The sequence below is a fragment of the Petaurus breviceps genome, unplaced genomic scaffold (genome assembly GCF_028583685.1).
Source record: "Petaurus breviceps papuanus isolate PSGF00001 unplaced genomic scaffold, PetGlider_PUasm1.0 90847, whole genome shotgun sequence".
Taxonomy (NCBI): Eukaryota; Metazoa; Chordata; class Mammalia; order Diprotodontia; family Petauridae; genus Petaurus; species Petaurus breviceps.
In genome coordinates, this window is record NW_027187360.1 from 14274896 (window position 1) to 14291903 (window position 17008).

General features: G+C 38.4%; 1 protein-coding gene across 3 annotated transcripts in view; it reads right to left on the reverse strand.

Moving 5' to 3' along the window:
- Positions 1–17008, reverse strand: part of LOC138149452 (serine/threonine-protein phosphatase 4 regulatory subunit 1-like) — a 76357-nt gene that overhangs the window by 40118 nt on the left and 19231 nt on the right. For 2 of the 3 annotated variants that reach the window (XM_069072469.1, XM_069072470.1), the window contains 3 exons: positions 4005–4137; positions 3515–3621; positions 886–1028 (listed from right to left, as the gene is read on the reverse strand). In XM_069072469.1, coding sequence (XP_068928570.1) covers positions 886–1028; positions 3515–3621; positions 4005–4137 — 383 coding nt within the window. Of the gene's footprint in view, positions 1–885; positions 1029–3295; positions 3416–3514; positions 3622–4004; positions 4138–17008 lie in introns of those variants that run through there. The other variant, XM_069072471.1, reaches the window with a different exon arrangement.

Below are 17008 nucleotides of genomic sequence, written 5' to 3' on the forward strand. Positions count from 1 at the left end.
TGTTAACTTAAGTTTAAAATACTGACAGAATATCAAGGTAGAAGTGTCTTATAGGCAGCTGAAGATGTCCAACTAGAACTCAGGAGAGGAGTTCAGTCTGGAAATGTGAGAATAGAGACAAGAGGTGAAGACATGTGGGTGACAAATTCTCCAAAAGAAAGAATATACAAGAAAGTTAAAAGAGAGGGTTTTGCCTCAGGGAAGATATAGTTAGAGGACAGAAGGAGGAAAAGAAGTTAGGGAAGAATAGTAAGAGGCAGGAGTACATGTCACAGAGGCCAAAAGAGAAGAGAAGGAAAGGGTGGTCAATGATCTCAAATTCAAGAGAGAGAACAAGAAAAATCAGGGCTGAGAAAAGACCAAAGAATTTATAAAATGAAGGGGTTATACAAGGTGACTCAAAGTCCTCTTGAGCTCCCAATTTCTATGAGTATGATTTGGTAATTTATAACATAGTAACTGAATCACCTCTAAACCAGTACAATTTTGAAGACAGTTTCAATAGAGTAGTGAGGACAGAAGCCAGATGACAAGGTTAAGGAATAAATGGATGAAGGAAGAATGAAGGTAGTAGGTTCAGAAAACAGGAAGAAAGTAGCTTGAAGAAACTTTGAGATCAAGTTTTTCATAGACATGGTGATGTATATGTGTGTTTAATAGGCAGGTCAGAATGAACCTATTAAAAACATCTATTTTGTCAAGTAATTAGAAAGATCCTGAATAAATGGAATGACTAATTCCTTAGTCACTTAACACTAAAAACTATCAACTTGTGGCGGGTTATAAAACATACCCTCTTCTCAAAGAATTTAGTATAATTAATAAGAGACAATTTTGCTAGCCATACAGAATTTGTCAAAAAGAAATGCTCAAAAAATTTCAAACCTGGTTGTTTGGATCTGTGAGATACCTCACGACAATGGGCATAAGATATTCAGAGAAGGCCAATGGAAAGTTGGGTCGGCTTTCTTGCAAAAAAATGGCAATGGGAGGTATCTGTTCCATCAGCTCTGTCCGCACTGTAGGTTCTGTGGCAATGAAACAAAAAAAGGAAAAAAAGAAATTATATTTAAAATAAAACAAGCCCTAGATACAGTACACATTTAGAACTTCTAGCTTTTCTTCCTAAAACACATCATCAAGAAAACGAGATTTGTATTTTAAAAATAAGTCTATTTAGTGCATTTGTGCTAGTGAAAGATGTAAAAGTTAAGTGAATCATATAAAACAGAAAAGACAATAGCAACTCCGTTTCAAGGCATAAATAAATCAAATAGGGGACATCATGCAACACACTCGAACAGCAACCAAAAAACTATACAACAGTATGTGTACAAGATCTATAGGGTACTGTAAAATTCCTATAAGAAGGTATACGTTAAAGATTTTTATCATAAAATATATCCCCCTACAATTTATGAATCCCAGTTATTTTTAAGGCAAAACAGTAAAAATACAATTTACAACTCTATTAATTGTAAAGGCATAATAAATGGTAACTCATTTGAAAGAGAATCCATTCAAAGTTTTAAACTATCAAATAAAATCTTTTAAGCATATATCTAAAATTGGGATCATGGATTAATATGACCCAAAGACCCAAGATGGATTTGCTAGGCTACAAATACTTAAATGGGGGAAGTTTATAATGGTTATTGACCAAAAGAATCTAAGACTCATTTAGAGGAGTTTTCCAATTAACTTGATGAAATTATAAATGTGAACCTTTATTTAGAGGCATCTTGGTGATGTCTACCCATGGTGTGTAGGCATGTCTACTAACCCCTTACTGAGCAACTGCAGATCCCCCAAACTGGGATCACTAAGTCAAAGTGACAGTCTCAGCAACCCTGCTTTTTGTTTATTTTTCATTTCATTTTCCCTATCCAGAAGACAGAATAGCATGAAGTAGAACAGGATTGATTCTAAGCAAGAAAGATGCCTGAACTCACATAGTAATCGCTTCCCACCACTGGAAATGACTTCCTTGAAGGAAAGGCACACAGAAATTGCATGTGCTTGCAAGTGGCCTGAAAGAGGAAATCTTGAGGGTAAACTTTCACAGCCCCAGGAAATAACAGGAACCAGGGCAATGAGAGACTTGCTGCAGAAGCACATGGTTGTTCAGCATCAGAAAGTTGCTTCTCATCTCCACCTCTATGTAACCCTTCCCTCCCTCTCCCTTCAAGGCTCAGATCAAATGCCCCCTCCTTCAAGAGGCCTTTCCTGACTCCCCTTCCCCTGCTTTTTAGCATTCCCTTCTCCCACTACTTTGTATTTATTTTCTATAAATACTGTATTTCCATCTCTCTAAACGTTATATCACCCAACGTAATGTAAACTCCTGGAGGGACTGTCTTGCTTTGTATTGGCATCCCCAGCACTTATTACAGTGCCTGACACATGACTGGCACTTTCCCCCTCAAATCCTATTCTTCTGAGTTATCACTGCATGGAGATGACCCTGGAGATTCTCAAATAGTATGCCAGTGCAAGCTGAAATGGGCTTAGTGATCTACTATGTTGCCTGATAGGATAGTAAAACTCATAAATGTTCACCACCTCAAATGGCCATAGGACAAGGAATCCTTTAGTCAGAGCAATCTGCTGAGACTTATCTACTAAATCAAGAAGTTTTTATGGTAAATTAGTGAAAAGAATACTCACAGATCCCCGAAACATTCAAAGAAGATCAGGAATAGAAACCTCATTTGGAAGCTTCAAAGCAAATTAGTCAAATTCTAAAGCAGGACTCTGACGCTGAGAGGAATGAATTTACTTAACTATTTTATATGATTCACTTAACTTTTAAGTCTTTCACTAGCACAAATACACTAAATGCTTAAAAGAAATCCACTTAACAAAAACAATCATTTTGACAATTTTTCAGGGAATAAAATCAAACCATATAGATTTAAGAAACAATTCTTTCTAAATAGAGTTCATTTTCTTTATACTACATACATGGGGTGAGGAAAAGAAGGTGAAAATTCCACCTAAGATGCACCTTCAAATGTTGCTGGTCAGACTAAAATAGATAAATCACAAAAATCAAATCCAATAGGCCTTGTACTTGTTTTGTGTCTTTATGGCTTGGTAACAGTTTAGAAAATTCACCAACAAATAAACAACAAAACAAAACCTGTATGTGCCTTGGCAAACGGCAACATTATTTTCTGAAAAACAGAACTATAAATCAAACTCATATAAGATTCTCTGTGTTAATTTTTGAGATTAATTAATGGCAGGAAAGTAAGGCCAAATCACAATCTCCTTGGGCCTTAGTTTTCCTCACCTGTCAAACGAGGGGGGTTGGAATAGATGTTCTCTAAGGTCCCTCCCAGCTCTTGCTCAATGATCCTATGATTCTAGTTTTCAGTGTCTAACTTAATGATTGCCTGAAGGTTCTGAATAACTGAAAATTAATAAGCACAAATTTTCAAAATGAGAATTAAAATGTGGTTAGTCTACAACTTCTTTCAAATAAGTTGAAATTTCACATAATTTCACAAACCTGCATCTTCTGACAGTCTGACCACTATCTCCATTACAGTCAAGAAATCTTCCTCATTATTACTGAAGTCCCGGAAAACATCCAAAAGTCCTCTAGCAATAATCTGTCTAGGGAGGGAATATAATAGCTCAACATCATAAATGAACAAAAGATCATTGACATAAATATTTATCAAGCAAACTAAAGTCAAAGAAAAGAATAAATACCATTTAAAAAAAGACATTTTAATCTCAATTAAACAATCTGTTTTACTTTTCTAAAAGCTTAAAAGAAATCCACTTAGCAATCCTAAATATCTAAACACCATTAAATTCTGCCATTTTTAACTTCCTGTCTCACTAGGTAATTAACTGAAAAACAAACAGAAAAAAATAACACAATTGAATGAAAACATATAAAGGAGAAATTAAACACAGCAAATGCAATAGCATCCCCCCTGCACACACTTCCAATCATTCCCTCCTCACCCCACCTTCAGTGAAATTCTTACCGGTTAAAGATGTTATCACTAAAGGCATACTTTTCCAATCGAGCTAGTGGAGTCAAATTATCTTGTCCAGGAATGTCCAAGAAGGCAGTTATCCTCATGCTATCACAATCTGGCCCATAATCTTCAAACCCAACTTAAAGGGAAAGAAAAAAAAAAATTTATCAACTATATAAGAAAACAGAGGCAATATGGTCAAGTGAAAAAGTGAAAAGAGCCCTGAATATCAGGATGACCCTCAGTGGCTGCAGCTGTGGACACTCTAGGATACCCTCTTCTCCCCAGGCTTTCATGGTGCTGCTTGTTCTTTCTACTTGTCTGACTTGCCCTGATTCATTCTCCTCTGATTTACCAAGTGTGTGCTGCCATCCTCAATCCCCACAAAGCTGTTTTGGGACCTCTTCTCTAATTGTTCCTTTGTTGATATCATCTACTCTCATCATCTCTATGTGAAGAATTCACAAATCTAAAAAGACCAGGCCTAATCTCTCTCCCGAACACCAATCCTATATTATCAAATGCCTGCTTAATATCTCTATCTACCTGTCCCCAGATGTGTCCCAAATTTAATAAGTCAAAAACCGAATCCATATTTTCTCCAAACCTATCCTTCACAACTTTCCCTAGGTCCACAAGATAAAGGTGTCATCCCTGATGCCTCATTCTCTTCCACTACCCTAGAGTCAATCAGCTGGTAAGGCCTGCCATTTCTACCTTCATCACGTGTCTTATATGATTCCTTTTCTCCTCTGACACTGCAACCACCCTCGTTCAGGTCCTCTTCACCAAACGAGGCCTGTAATAGATTGCAAGAGCCTGCTGGACGGTCCACTGATGGCCTCTAGTCTCTCCCACTTCAATCCTCCTCCACTTAGCTGTCAATCATCTTAAAGCACTGACCATATCACACACTCACTAATCTCCAGTGGCTCCCCATCACCTCTAAGATCAAATATAAAAGCCTCTTTTTATTTTTTAAAGCCCTTTATACATTATCTGGCCCCTTCCTACCTTTCTAGTCTGCTCATACCTTACTCCCCTTCCACATACTGTGTAATCTAGTGACGCTGGACTATTTCCTCAAACAAGATACTCCATCTCCTTATTCCAATCATTTGCACTGACTATCCCCCATGCCTGGAACACTATCCCTCCTCATCTCCGCCTCGTTTCCCTGGCTGCCCTCAAGTCTCGGCTAAAGTCCTACCTTCTCTACAAAGAAGTCTTTCTGAGTCCTCCTTAATCTTAGTGCCTTCCCTATGAGACTACTCCTAAATGTTCTTGTATATACTTGTTTGTATATAGCTGTTTGCATGTTGTTTCTCATATTAGACTGTGAGTCCCTTGAGGGCAGGGACTGTTTTGTGTGTGTATGGCCTTCCTTTGTATCCCCAGAAGTCAGCACAGTGGCTGGCACATGTCAGGCACTTAATAAAGGCTGGATGACTGACTGGTACCACCATCCTTCCCAGGTACTCAGTTTTGCAACCTTAGAGTCCTGTCCTCCTTGATTCTCCCCTTATCCTCCAACTCCCACATCCAATAGGTTGATAAGTCATACATATACTATCTCCTTTAATTCTTACATCTACCCTTTCCTTGCTGTTCTTTTATCTTATTCTATTTCAAGCTTTCAACTAGATGAGGACAGTAACTTCAGTGCTTGTCTATCTCCAGTCATCCTCCACATAACGAACTGCCAAACTGATATTCCTAAAAATCAGATCTGACAATGAGGCCATGCCACCTCCCCTCCTCCCACCTAACAATACTCAGTGCTTCCCTGTGGCCACTGGGATAAAATACACTATTGTTAGTGTAGCATTGAAAACCCTCCACAACTGGCCTTCCACCTATCTTTCCGCTCTTTTACATATCCCCTTTATGTATAATTTATTAAGTCAAACTTGCTACCTTTTTTTTGTGAGCAATATCCCATTATCTCCCACTTCTGAGCCAATGTATAAGATAGCCTCTGCATCCTGAACAAACTCCGTTCTACCTTGCACTTGGGTGGAATACTTAGCTTCCTCTAAAGCACAGCTCAAGTACTACCTCCTACACAAGGTCTTCTGTTCCCTAGTTATTAGTACTCTTTTTTTCTTGAAATTACTTTATATTGTTTTGCACATACTTTGAGTTTATTTACTTGTGAACATGTTGTGTCACCCTAATAGAAGTTCCATGAGAACAAGAACCATTCAGCAAAAAGCACAACGCCTTGCAGACAGTAGGCACTAAATTATATTTTGAATTGAAGTACTATATGCCATCCACTCCTCATCTGTAAACTGGGGTTGTTATGAGGAAAATATCTTCTAAGTGTATAAAGATCTAGGATCTGGAGCTAAAAGAATCTTAGAAGTTTAAATTTAGTAGTACTTTTTCAGTTTTTAAGAATCCTAGTCCTTAATCTTAAGAATTCATCTCATTCACTTTGCACTACTATCTTCCAGAATAAATGCAAAGTTTATGTCTATACTAAGACTGTTAAGTGAAGTTAAATAATGTGAGACAACCACAGTATAAATTTGTTTAAAAATCTTATTATGTTCAAATGTATTTAAAATGCTGGAGGAAATACAGGCAATTTATTTTAAAAGGTTCAGAACTCTTAAAATCTATAGAAGGAAGTTTAAGATTGAAAAGGTACAGAGTTCATCAAGGAAACCATTAAGAAAGAAGGGTCAAGTGAATTTGGTTGCCAACAGAAATACTCCTGTTTTTAAAGAGTTATGTGGATCTGCACAGATCAAGGAGAAAAAACACAAAGTATGATGTTTTCCTCAACTTTTCACTTCTAATATGCTAAGAGGGAGAGTGGTTAAGATGGGTAAATTCATTTGGGTAAGACTTGTGATTTTATTTAGAGAACTCAATTAGAGAACTGTTGGATGCAGAAACTCTCTGCAGATGCAGAACACCAATGATATGTGGTCTGCATCTTTACAGTTTTAGAGAATTGTCTGGGACACAGAAAGGTTAAATGCCTCATTCAGATAGAGCAGGACTTTATTCTCTAAGCCAATCTGTCTCTAAGTGGAAGCAACATGCAGACAAATTGAGTATCTTCATTTTGGGAGGGATACCACCAGCCAATCTCTTCATCACTACCCTCAGCACCTCCCCCTGATTTGATTTCACTCACCCTACTTCTCTTCTACTGGAAACCATCTCTCTGAATATTGGCCCCTCAAATGTATTATTCTAAATTATTTTACTATCTTGGATTGAATCTAGATTAATTTAACTCCAAATTTATCTTTGGGTTGCTCTGTTGCTCATTTCCATGTACATACCAATGTAAGATTCAAGTAACAATCTGATGCTGGACTGTGCTATGTATGATGCCTTAACAAAATGCTCTGGACAACATGCAACGTTTGCAGGTAAAATACAATGGGAATCTTGAGTATAATCAAGCCCCATGGCCCAGAATAAATACATTCTTTTTTATTTTTACTCTTGATCTATTTCTTCATTAAAAGACTTTTTTTTTTCAAATGCTTTATTAATTTCTGGTTTACATCATTCATTTCCACAAGATGTTGTGTTACAAATTTTCTCCCTGTTTTTCCCCTACCCACTGCCCCAAAACAGCGGTCTCACATCCCCTCCTCCAATCTGCTCTCTCCCATATCTTCTCCCATATCCCCTTCGACTTTTCCAGTAGGGTATGGTGGATCTTTATGCCCTAGTGCCTATACATCTTATTTCCCAATTACATCTAAAATAGTATTAATAACTGTATATATATATTTTTAAACATTTGATTTTAAAACACTGAATTCCAGATTCATTCATTTCCTCCCTTGTCACCCACCCTTACTGGGAAGATAAGCAATTCAGTATAGGTTATACATGTGTAGCTATGCAAAACATTTCCATAGTGGATATATTTTGAAAGACTGACTATATTTCCCTCTCTCCTATCCCACCTCCCACTTGTTCTATTCTCTACTTTGATCCTATCCCTTTTCAAAAGTGCTTCCAACTTCCCTCCCCCCCCAGCCTGCCCTCACTTCCATCATCCCCCCTCTCATCTCCTTCCCCCCCTTCTGTCCTGTAGGGTGAGATACCCTATTTAGTGTGTATGTCATTCCCTCGCTGAGCCAAATTCAATGAGAATAAGGTTGACCCATTCCCTTTTGACTCCCTGTTCTTCCCCTCTTTTGTAACCATTTTCCTTTGCCTCTTCTATATGAGACAGTTTACCCCATTCTGTCTCTCTCCATCTCCTCTCATTATATTCCTCTCTCACCTCTTAAGTATCATCCCTCCCTATTCAATTGGTCCTGTGCCCTCTATCTATGTATACCTGTAAACATATATATACGTTCACATATGTATTCACATGCCCATATACCCTCCTATATAGACACACATATATATATACATACACACATATACTTATGTGTGTATATATATATATATATATATATTTCTATTCCCTTTAACTATTTTCATACTGAGAAAAGTTTCATCAGTTACAATTATCATTTTTCCATGTAGGAATGTAAATAGTTCAGCTTTTGGGGCGGCCAGGTAGCACAGCGAGTAAGAGCACCGGCTTCAGTGTCAGAACGACCTGGAGATCGAATCCCGGGCTCAGACACTTAGCACCCACCCAGAAACACTTGGCCATGTAACCTTGAGCAAGTTACTTAACCCCAATTGCTTAGGGGCGGCCAGGTGGCTCAGCGAGTAAGAGCACCGGCTCCAGTGTTGGGACGACCTGGAGATCGAATCCCGGGCTCAGACACTCAGCACCACACCCAGAAATAACTGGCCGTGTAACCTTGAGCAAGTTACTTAACCCTGATTGCTTAATTAAAAAAAAAATAGTTCAGCTTTGATAAGTTCCTTATGATTTCTTTTCCCTGTTTACCTTCTCATGCTTCTCTTGCTTTTTGTATCTGAATGTCAAATTTTCTATTCAACTGTTGTTTTTTTCATCAAGAATACTTGAAAGTCCTCTATTCCACTGAATGACCATATTTTCCCTTGAAACATGATACTCAGTTTTGCTGGGTAGGTGACTCTTGGTTTTTATCCCAGATCCTTTGACTTCCGGAATATCACATTCCAAGCCCTTCAATCCATCAGTGTAGAAGCTGCCAGATCCTGGGTTATCCTGATTGTCTTCCTTCCTGCCTTCCTTCCTTCCTGTCTTCCTTCCTTCTTTCCTTCCTTTTAAAGCAATTGGGGTTAAGTAACTCACCCAAGGTTACACAGCCAGTTATTTTGTGTGGGTGTCTGAGTATCTGAGGCTGGAACTGATCCCAGTTCCTCCTGACTCTGGGGCCGGTGCTCTTACTGTACCACCTAGCCACTACCCTGATTGTGTTTCCACCATTTTCAAATTGTTTCTTCCTGGCTGCTTGTAATATTCTCTGCTTGATCTGGGAATTTCAGAACCTGGCTATAATATTCCGAGGAGTTTTCTTTTTGGGATCTTTTTCAGGAGGTGATTGGTGGATTCTTTCAACCTCTCTTTTGCCCTCTGGTTCTAAAACATTAGGGCAGTTTTCTTTGAGAACTTCCTGGAGGATGATTTCTAGGTTCTTATTTTGGTCATGGCTTTCAGGTAGTCCAATAATTTTTAAATTCTCTCTCCTGGATCTATTTTCCAGGTCAGTGGTTTTTCCCATGAGATATTTCACATTGCCTTCTATTCTTTCATTCGTTTGGATCTGTTTAACAGCATCTTGATTTTTTATAAAGTCATTAGCTTCCATTTGCTCCAATCTAATTCTGAAGCAATGAGTCTCCTCAGTGAGCTTTTGAGATTCTTTTTCCATCTGGCAAATTCGGCTTTTTAAGGCATTCTTCTCCTCATTGCCTTTTTGAGCCTCTTTTGCCAATTGAGTTAGTCTATTTTTTAAGGTGTTATTTTCCTCAGTCAGGGCTGTTGACTCTCATTTAGTAATTCTCTTGCATTGTTCTCATTTCTCTTCCCAATTTTCCCTACACTTCTTTTATCTGCTTCTTAAGGTCCTCTATGGCCTGTAACCAGCTCGAATTTTTCTTGGAAGCTTTTGGTGCAGGAGTTCTGACTTCACTGTCTTCCTCCTGTTCCATGCTTTGATCCTTTTTGTCACCAAAATAAGAGTGTAAAGTTGGGTTGCTCTATTTAATTTGCTTCCTTTGCCTGCTCATGTCGCCACTCAATCACTTGACCCCTAGGCTTTTTGCCACAGTGGGACTCTGCCACCAGACAGTGGAGCTTCGTCCCAAATGCTGGGGTTTTCTCAGCTGCCAAAGGTGGTGCCCTCTCTGAAGCCTCCACATGCTCTGACAAGCTAGTTGCACACCCCAGGACCTCCACCCTAGACCGCAATCCAGATCCAAGCAGGTTAAAGCAAGAGCGATTACCCGTCAGACTGGTTGATTGGTCCCCCTACAAACTGCAGGCCAGGAGCTGAAGCTGCCATGGCTCCTCAGCAGCTTCTCGCCCTGGGGGCCAGGCCGACTGCACTCCCTACTACTGGACCCCAAAGTCCACACTGCACTGACCTCTCACTTTGTCCTTAGCATCTACGTGTTGATAATTCTGGAAACCGTCACAGCTGCTGGTGAGCTGAAGTCCCTCCAGCCGGTGGTTGGTCAGGCCCGCCCTGGGGCTAAAACCTTGGGCTTGCGAGGGTTCGGTTCCCAGAGCACTGTGCTGGAGACTCCTGCCTACCTGCCAGGCTGTCCTCAGCGGGAGGTTAGCTTCTCTGTGTCATTTTGTGGGTTCTATAACTCCAAAGTTTGTTCAGATTCCCCTTTTACATGAATTGGGTGAGGTGGAAGCCGGAGCCCTGTGGAAGTCCTCTTTCTACTCCGCCATCTTGACTCTGGCTGCCCCCCCCCCAAATATATTCTTGACTAATACTAGAATCTTTAAGTTGAAAAGACATTCTGAATTCATCTATTCAAATAAAAATCTTTTTAAAATAACCTCAACAAGTTGTAACCTGAGTCTCCTCTTGAATCCCTCTAGAAAACTTATCACTCCTAAGGGGTCTATTCTACTTTTGGACAGCATTAATAATTTAAAATTTGGTTTTTTTCCCCCTTATACTTAATTTAAATGTGCCTTTCTACACCTTCAACTTTTTAGTTCTGACTTCTGGGGCTAAGCAAAACAAGTCTAGTCCTTTTTTCACATGATAGTCCTTAAAATACTCAAAGACTGCTAAAGTGTCTTTAGAGAGAATGCATGATAAAATGGATAGTTGTGAACTTATGCGTTAGGAAGATCTGGATTCAAATCTTACCTCTGATGCCAGCTCATCATCATGGGCAAGTCACTTAACCTGTTCTTTTAGTTTCTTCATTTATAAGACAAGGATTCTAATATTTTTATAGCTCTCTCAAAAGTTCCCAAACTTATTTGGCTACCCCTTTTTCAAAAAAGAGAAAAATTACTCAGCACCCACTGGGGTTAGGTTAATTCTTATTTTAATTCAATTGCACCCCCCCAATTAAAGCAGAGACAACTACCAGCCCCCCACATCATTCCAGTGTCCCCCAGGGGGCAGTACGGCCCACTTTGGGAACCCATGTGTCTAAATCTATGCTCCTAGGTCCTCGTCACACTCCTTTCTAGACTCCCTCTTTTTTTCTTATGGTTTCCATTCTTGTCATCCTAGCTATCAGCTATCCTCTTTTGGCTGCACTCTAATTAATCAATACCTTCCTTGAAATGGTTTCCAGAACTGAATACTCAAGATGTGGTCTAACCAGGCAGAGTATAATAGGAATGTCATCCTGAGAAAGCTGTCCATAATTTTGAACACTGCCTCTTTAATAACAAAACCTAAGGTTAACTTTCTAAGTTGCCATGTCACAATGATGACTCATATTGAGCTTTCTTTTAGTCTATTAAAATAGCCAGATCTTTTCCACATATACTATTATCAAGTCACCCCTTCCTCTTGCCATAGTTGCATAACTGATTTTATTAACCCAAACACAGGATTTTATATTTATCCCTATTACAATTCTTATTAGCTTAGCAGCCATCATTTTAGTCTGTTTTAAGACCTTAAAACCCAAAATTTTAGCTATATAATGCCAATTTTAAATTATATTCTCATTTAATAAACATGTCACCTATATCTATACCTATAGCATTAATGCAAAAAAAATAACTAGCACTGTTACAACATTTTAAGGTGTGGAATATATTTTCATTTTTCCTCATCAGAACAAACCTAGAAGGTAAATGCTATTATTATCACCATTTTACAAATGAGGAAAGTGAGGTAGACACTGATTAAAGGACTTGTGCAGTGCCACACAGCTAATAAGTGTCTGAGGCCAGATCTAAACTTGAAACATTCAGTACTGCGTAGGATAGATCTCCCAGGGGAATTCTACTTAAGACAACCTTCCAGAGTAGCACTAATCCATCTGAATCACAGATCTTTTGATTCAACTGTATAACCAGTTTTGAATAAACTTTACTCTGATCCAGTCCACAATTCTAAACATCCACAAGGATACAATGACTGTGTCATTAGCATTACTGTGACCTTTATGCCTAGTAATCCAGTTTTTTTTTAGTTAATAATGCATATTTGCTGTATCATAAAAGGTTCTAGATGACACTGTGCTAGCTCATAGCTTTTACCATTTTTCTCCTGAAATTCTAACAAATTAATCCTTTTATAATATAGTCTAGAATTTTTACAACAATTAAAACACTTGTCTAGAGCATTAAGCATTCACTCTCTTTCCACTTTTGAAATTCAGGACCATTTATCTTTCTTTACTATTATAGCTCCTCTCCTCTCCTTTCCTCTCCTCTCCACTCCACTCCTCTACTCAGTTTTTCAAAGATCACTGACTCAGTAATCATATCTGTAAGGAACTCCAGTAACATAGAATATGGAATCATAGGATTTAGGGTAGAACAGATCCCTAATGTAACCTCACATAACCTAATGTAACCATGTCATTTTACAGATAATAAGACTGAGGACTAGAAAAGTTAAGTCACTTAATAAGGTTTTTATGAAACAGATCTAGGACCTGAACCTAGGGTCTTCAGATACCAAATCCACATCTAAACCTAATGATTTGAACTCCCTGAGGACAGAGCAGTATTCTCTTACCATTTGGTTATTTACCTTGGGTTTAGATTCCCTGTTGATCATTTCTGTTCCATACACATTTGCATAGCTAGCAACTGTTGGTTTCACATTTTTTCTATCAGCCTTTTGTCATTTTAGTCAGTTGTTTCAGTGGTTTCTGATTCATGAAGGGTTTTCTTGGCAAAGATTCTAGAGTGGTTTATCATTTTTTTCTCTAGATTATTTTACAGATAAGGAAACTGAGGCAAACAGGGCTAAGTGACTTGCCCAAGATCACACAGCTAGAAGGTATCTGAGGCTGGATTTGAACGCAGGAAGATGAATCTTCCAGATTCCAGGCCTGGCACTCTATCTACTGTGCCACCTAGCTGTCATCCATTATCATTGCCCTATCTGCCCCAAGTTGTAGTCCTCTTTTTTGATCATCTTTCCTCCAACATGGTTTTTATCTTTAGCATACGCTGAGAGGCTAAGCTCCTTTAGGGCTTTGGCCTTTCTAATACCTTCTGTTCTTACAAGATCGTATATCTTACTCATCATATTCATCAAATTGTATTCATTATCAGGGTTGTACTTGTCTTTCCTTCCACCTTTTAAAGATGAATTCCTAATATACAGCATTTAGTAAATGCCTACTATTTGCAAGACACAAACATCAGTCTTTTTAGCTAACGATCTCTTTTTCTCCTTTATCTGCCTCATTTATATCTCTATCATCAGAATTTCATTGAGAGCACTTTCAACCCTGTGAAACTGACTTGCACTAGAGTCAGGCTCAGGATACCTTATTAGCTCTATTTCTGAACTCTGTGAAATGTTCTTCAATAATATTATCCAAATATTCTTTACAGGGCGGCTAGATGGCACAGTGAATAGAGCACCGGCCCTGGAGTCAGGAGGACTGGAGTTCAAATCTGGCCTCAGACACTTAACGCTTAAGTGGCCTTGGGCAAGTCACTTAACCCCAAATGCCTTACCTTCCCCCTCTTAAGCCTCCCCACCCAAATGTTCTTTACAACACTCCCATCTCTCACCCTGGAAAATCTTTAACTTTTAAAAGGTTTTATTGGTGATTTGCTTTCTATATTCCAGTTATTTCTGGATATATCATTCCTCTATCATAACAAAGAAAAAAGAATCAGTTAAGTAAAAACAACCAACTACAACACATTACACCCAGTCTCCATTTCCTCCTTCCCTCCCCCTTACCTCTCTAACAAAAGGAGAGGTATAGAGCTGAAAGAGTACAAAAATCTTAAAGAGTACACCCTATCCTAAAGTAATGAATAAGGGCAGCCAGGTGGGATAGTGGATGGAGTTGGCCCTAGGGTTAGGAGGATCAGAATTTGAATCCAATATGAGACCCTAGCTATGTGACCCTATGCAAGTCACAACCCTCAGTTCCACATCTATAAAATGAGAGAGAGAAGGAAATGGCAAACCACTCCAATATCTTTGAAAAAAATCCACAAATAAGTCAGGAACAGTGGGACACGACTAATCAACAAAATAACAAGAAAGCAACCAGTATTTGAGATGTTAAATCATTTTCCATAAAGACAACTGGTTGAAACTATTGCCTAGAACAGAATTTTGCTACATCTTATTAGACTATGAGCTCCTTGAGAGCTGGAACTTTTGCCTTTCTTCGCATCCCTGATGTTTAAGTATAATAACAGGTACAGGATAGGTGCTTAATAAATTTTTATTGACATCACCAAACAATTTGTCCAGCCACAATACACTCATATACAAACAATGGCTGCTACTGTACTGAGAACTTCTTCCTAATATGACCTCCCAATTTTCTCCCATAGAAAAGTTTTGGTCCCAATTTTGACCCTTGGTCTTAGTCACCCTTAAGTAGTTCGGTTCCTGCTCAATCCTGAACTGAAACTCACTTGCCTGAACTTCAGACTCATTCTTTGGGAATGATGCTTCAGGCAGCCTGCCTATGATCTAACTAATGCTGCTTCAACTGTGGACTGAATGCTCTCTCCTTTCAAAGTGACACTTTGGACAGCCTATCTCCCTGGACCTGAACTCCATGTTGATTCTCAGTTGGCCCCTGTGTTGTCAACATACCTAGCTGGTTTTCCTCCCATCTTTTTTTAAAAAAAGACATGAACAACCAAATGATTACAGGATTTCAGGATGCAAGGGACATGACAGTAAATCATCTAGTCTTAAACCCTTGTTGCCCAAAACCCCACTTCTAAAAAATCAAGAAACTGAGTTCCAAAGAGGTTCAGTCACAGAGAAAGTAAGTAGCAGAGGTGAGATTTGCACTAAAAAAAAGCAGTTACGTTTCTTAGAGGATCAAAGAAGGATTTTGTTCCTGACAAATCCTCATCATTCCACTCTCTCAAGAAAGTATCCTGCTTGGAAGAGAGAGCAGATATGAAGCATAAAACAAATTAGTAATCTAACTTCTAAATTAGTTCTTTGTTTATTTTATTTTAAACTCTAGTTACTATGATTTATTCACCAGGACATGATTACTCTTTGGATGAGCTGAGAAAGCTGATTTTCTAAGCCTGCATGCCTAAGAATCAGACCATATCATATATGATGAGTCAACCAAGGTACAACACACTACATGGTACCGATCTTACCCATTTCAGTACTAAAGAAACGTTATCTCTAGCTCCCAAATGATTCGGTTTGGGGATATGCAGTGAAATGGAACTTCCCAGATTAAAGGGTACATAAGTCAATCCTCACCAGAGCCCTCTACATCCAGCAGGCGCCAGACCATGCTTCATGCTATGTATCTATCCACCAGGACATCAGGACTTAGCCACCCTAGCCAACCTAAACTGCTACAAATAATGTCTACACCACTCCCCCACCCCCAATTTCGGTCACTCAGTCAATAAACATTTATTAAGCACCTACTATGTGCCAGGCATTGTGCTAAGCACTGGGGCTACAAATAAAGGTAAATTAGTCCTAACTCTCAAGGAGGTTACAGTCAAATGGGAGAGACAAGTAAATAACTACGTACAAACTATATTCAGTATAAATTAGAAATAAATCAAGAGAAGGATGGCTTAATTAAATCAATTAAATTAAAAGAATTACAGATCAATCATGAAGATTTCTGATGGAAGGTAGGATCTGAGACTAGAAGAAAGTCTAGGGAACAAAATGGTATTACCACATGACAAATCTACTATCCTAAGGCTCTACTCACAATCAAAATATTCTGTGTCACTCATATCCTTGAAGTCTATGAAACTCTTCTCATATTAAATACATATAATAAAGAAAATCAAATATTAATGTCTTCTCAGGATCGATATATTCTTGGGCACTACTGAATAGTTAACCTATTCTCTGAGATGTCAGTAAATGCATGCCATATGTATACATTTGGAATTTTAGAAAAAAAAATACCAAAATTAGAAGTAAAAAATAAATTTCAGATTCCCCCCCCCATATTAGTTCTTTAATTCACACTGTGATTTTATCAGTGTGAAATATTAACAGCACAAAAACTCTCCTCCCTCAATATAAATAAGCTCACATTAGTTTGCAACTAAAAGCCTTGGAGAAGTGCCTAGGCATTGAGAGGTTAACTGAGTTGTGTCACAGAGTTCAGTATATGACAGAGGTAAGACTTGAACACAGTTTTCCTGAATCCAAGGCAAGCTCTCTGTTTACCCACCACTGCAGGCTTGCTTTCATTTATTGACTACATGTGCTTAAAAGAAAAAAAAAGCTACTTTTAAAAATAAAAACTTAATATAATTCAGGTAAGTCTAGTTTATTTAGGAAAAGTCATTTTCATTAATATTGTCAAAATCTCTTTTTCATCAGAGTACAAAAGAAAAACTTTTTGTAAAGATTCTTTCTTGTGGAGAAATAGTTTCTCCTCTAATAATTTTTGAGTACCAGCACATACATTTTCAAAGTCACTGT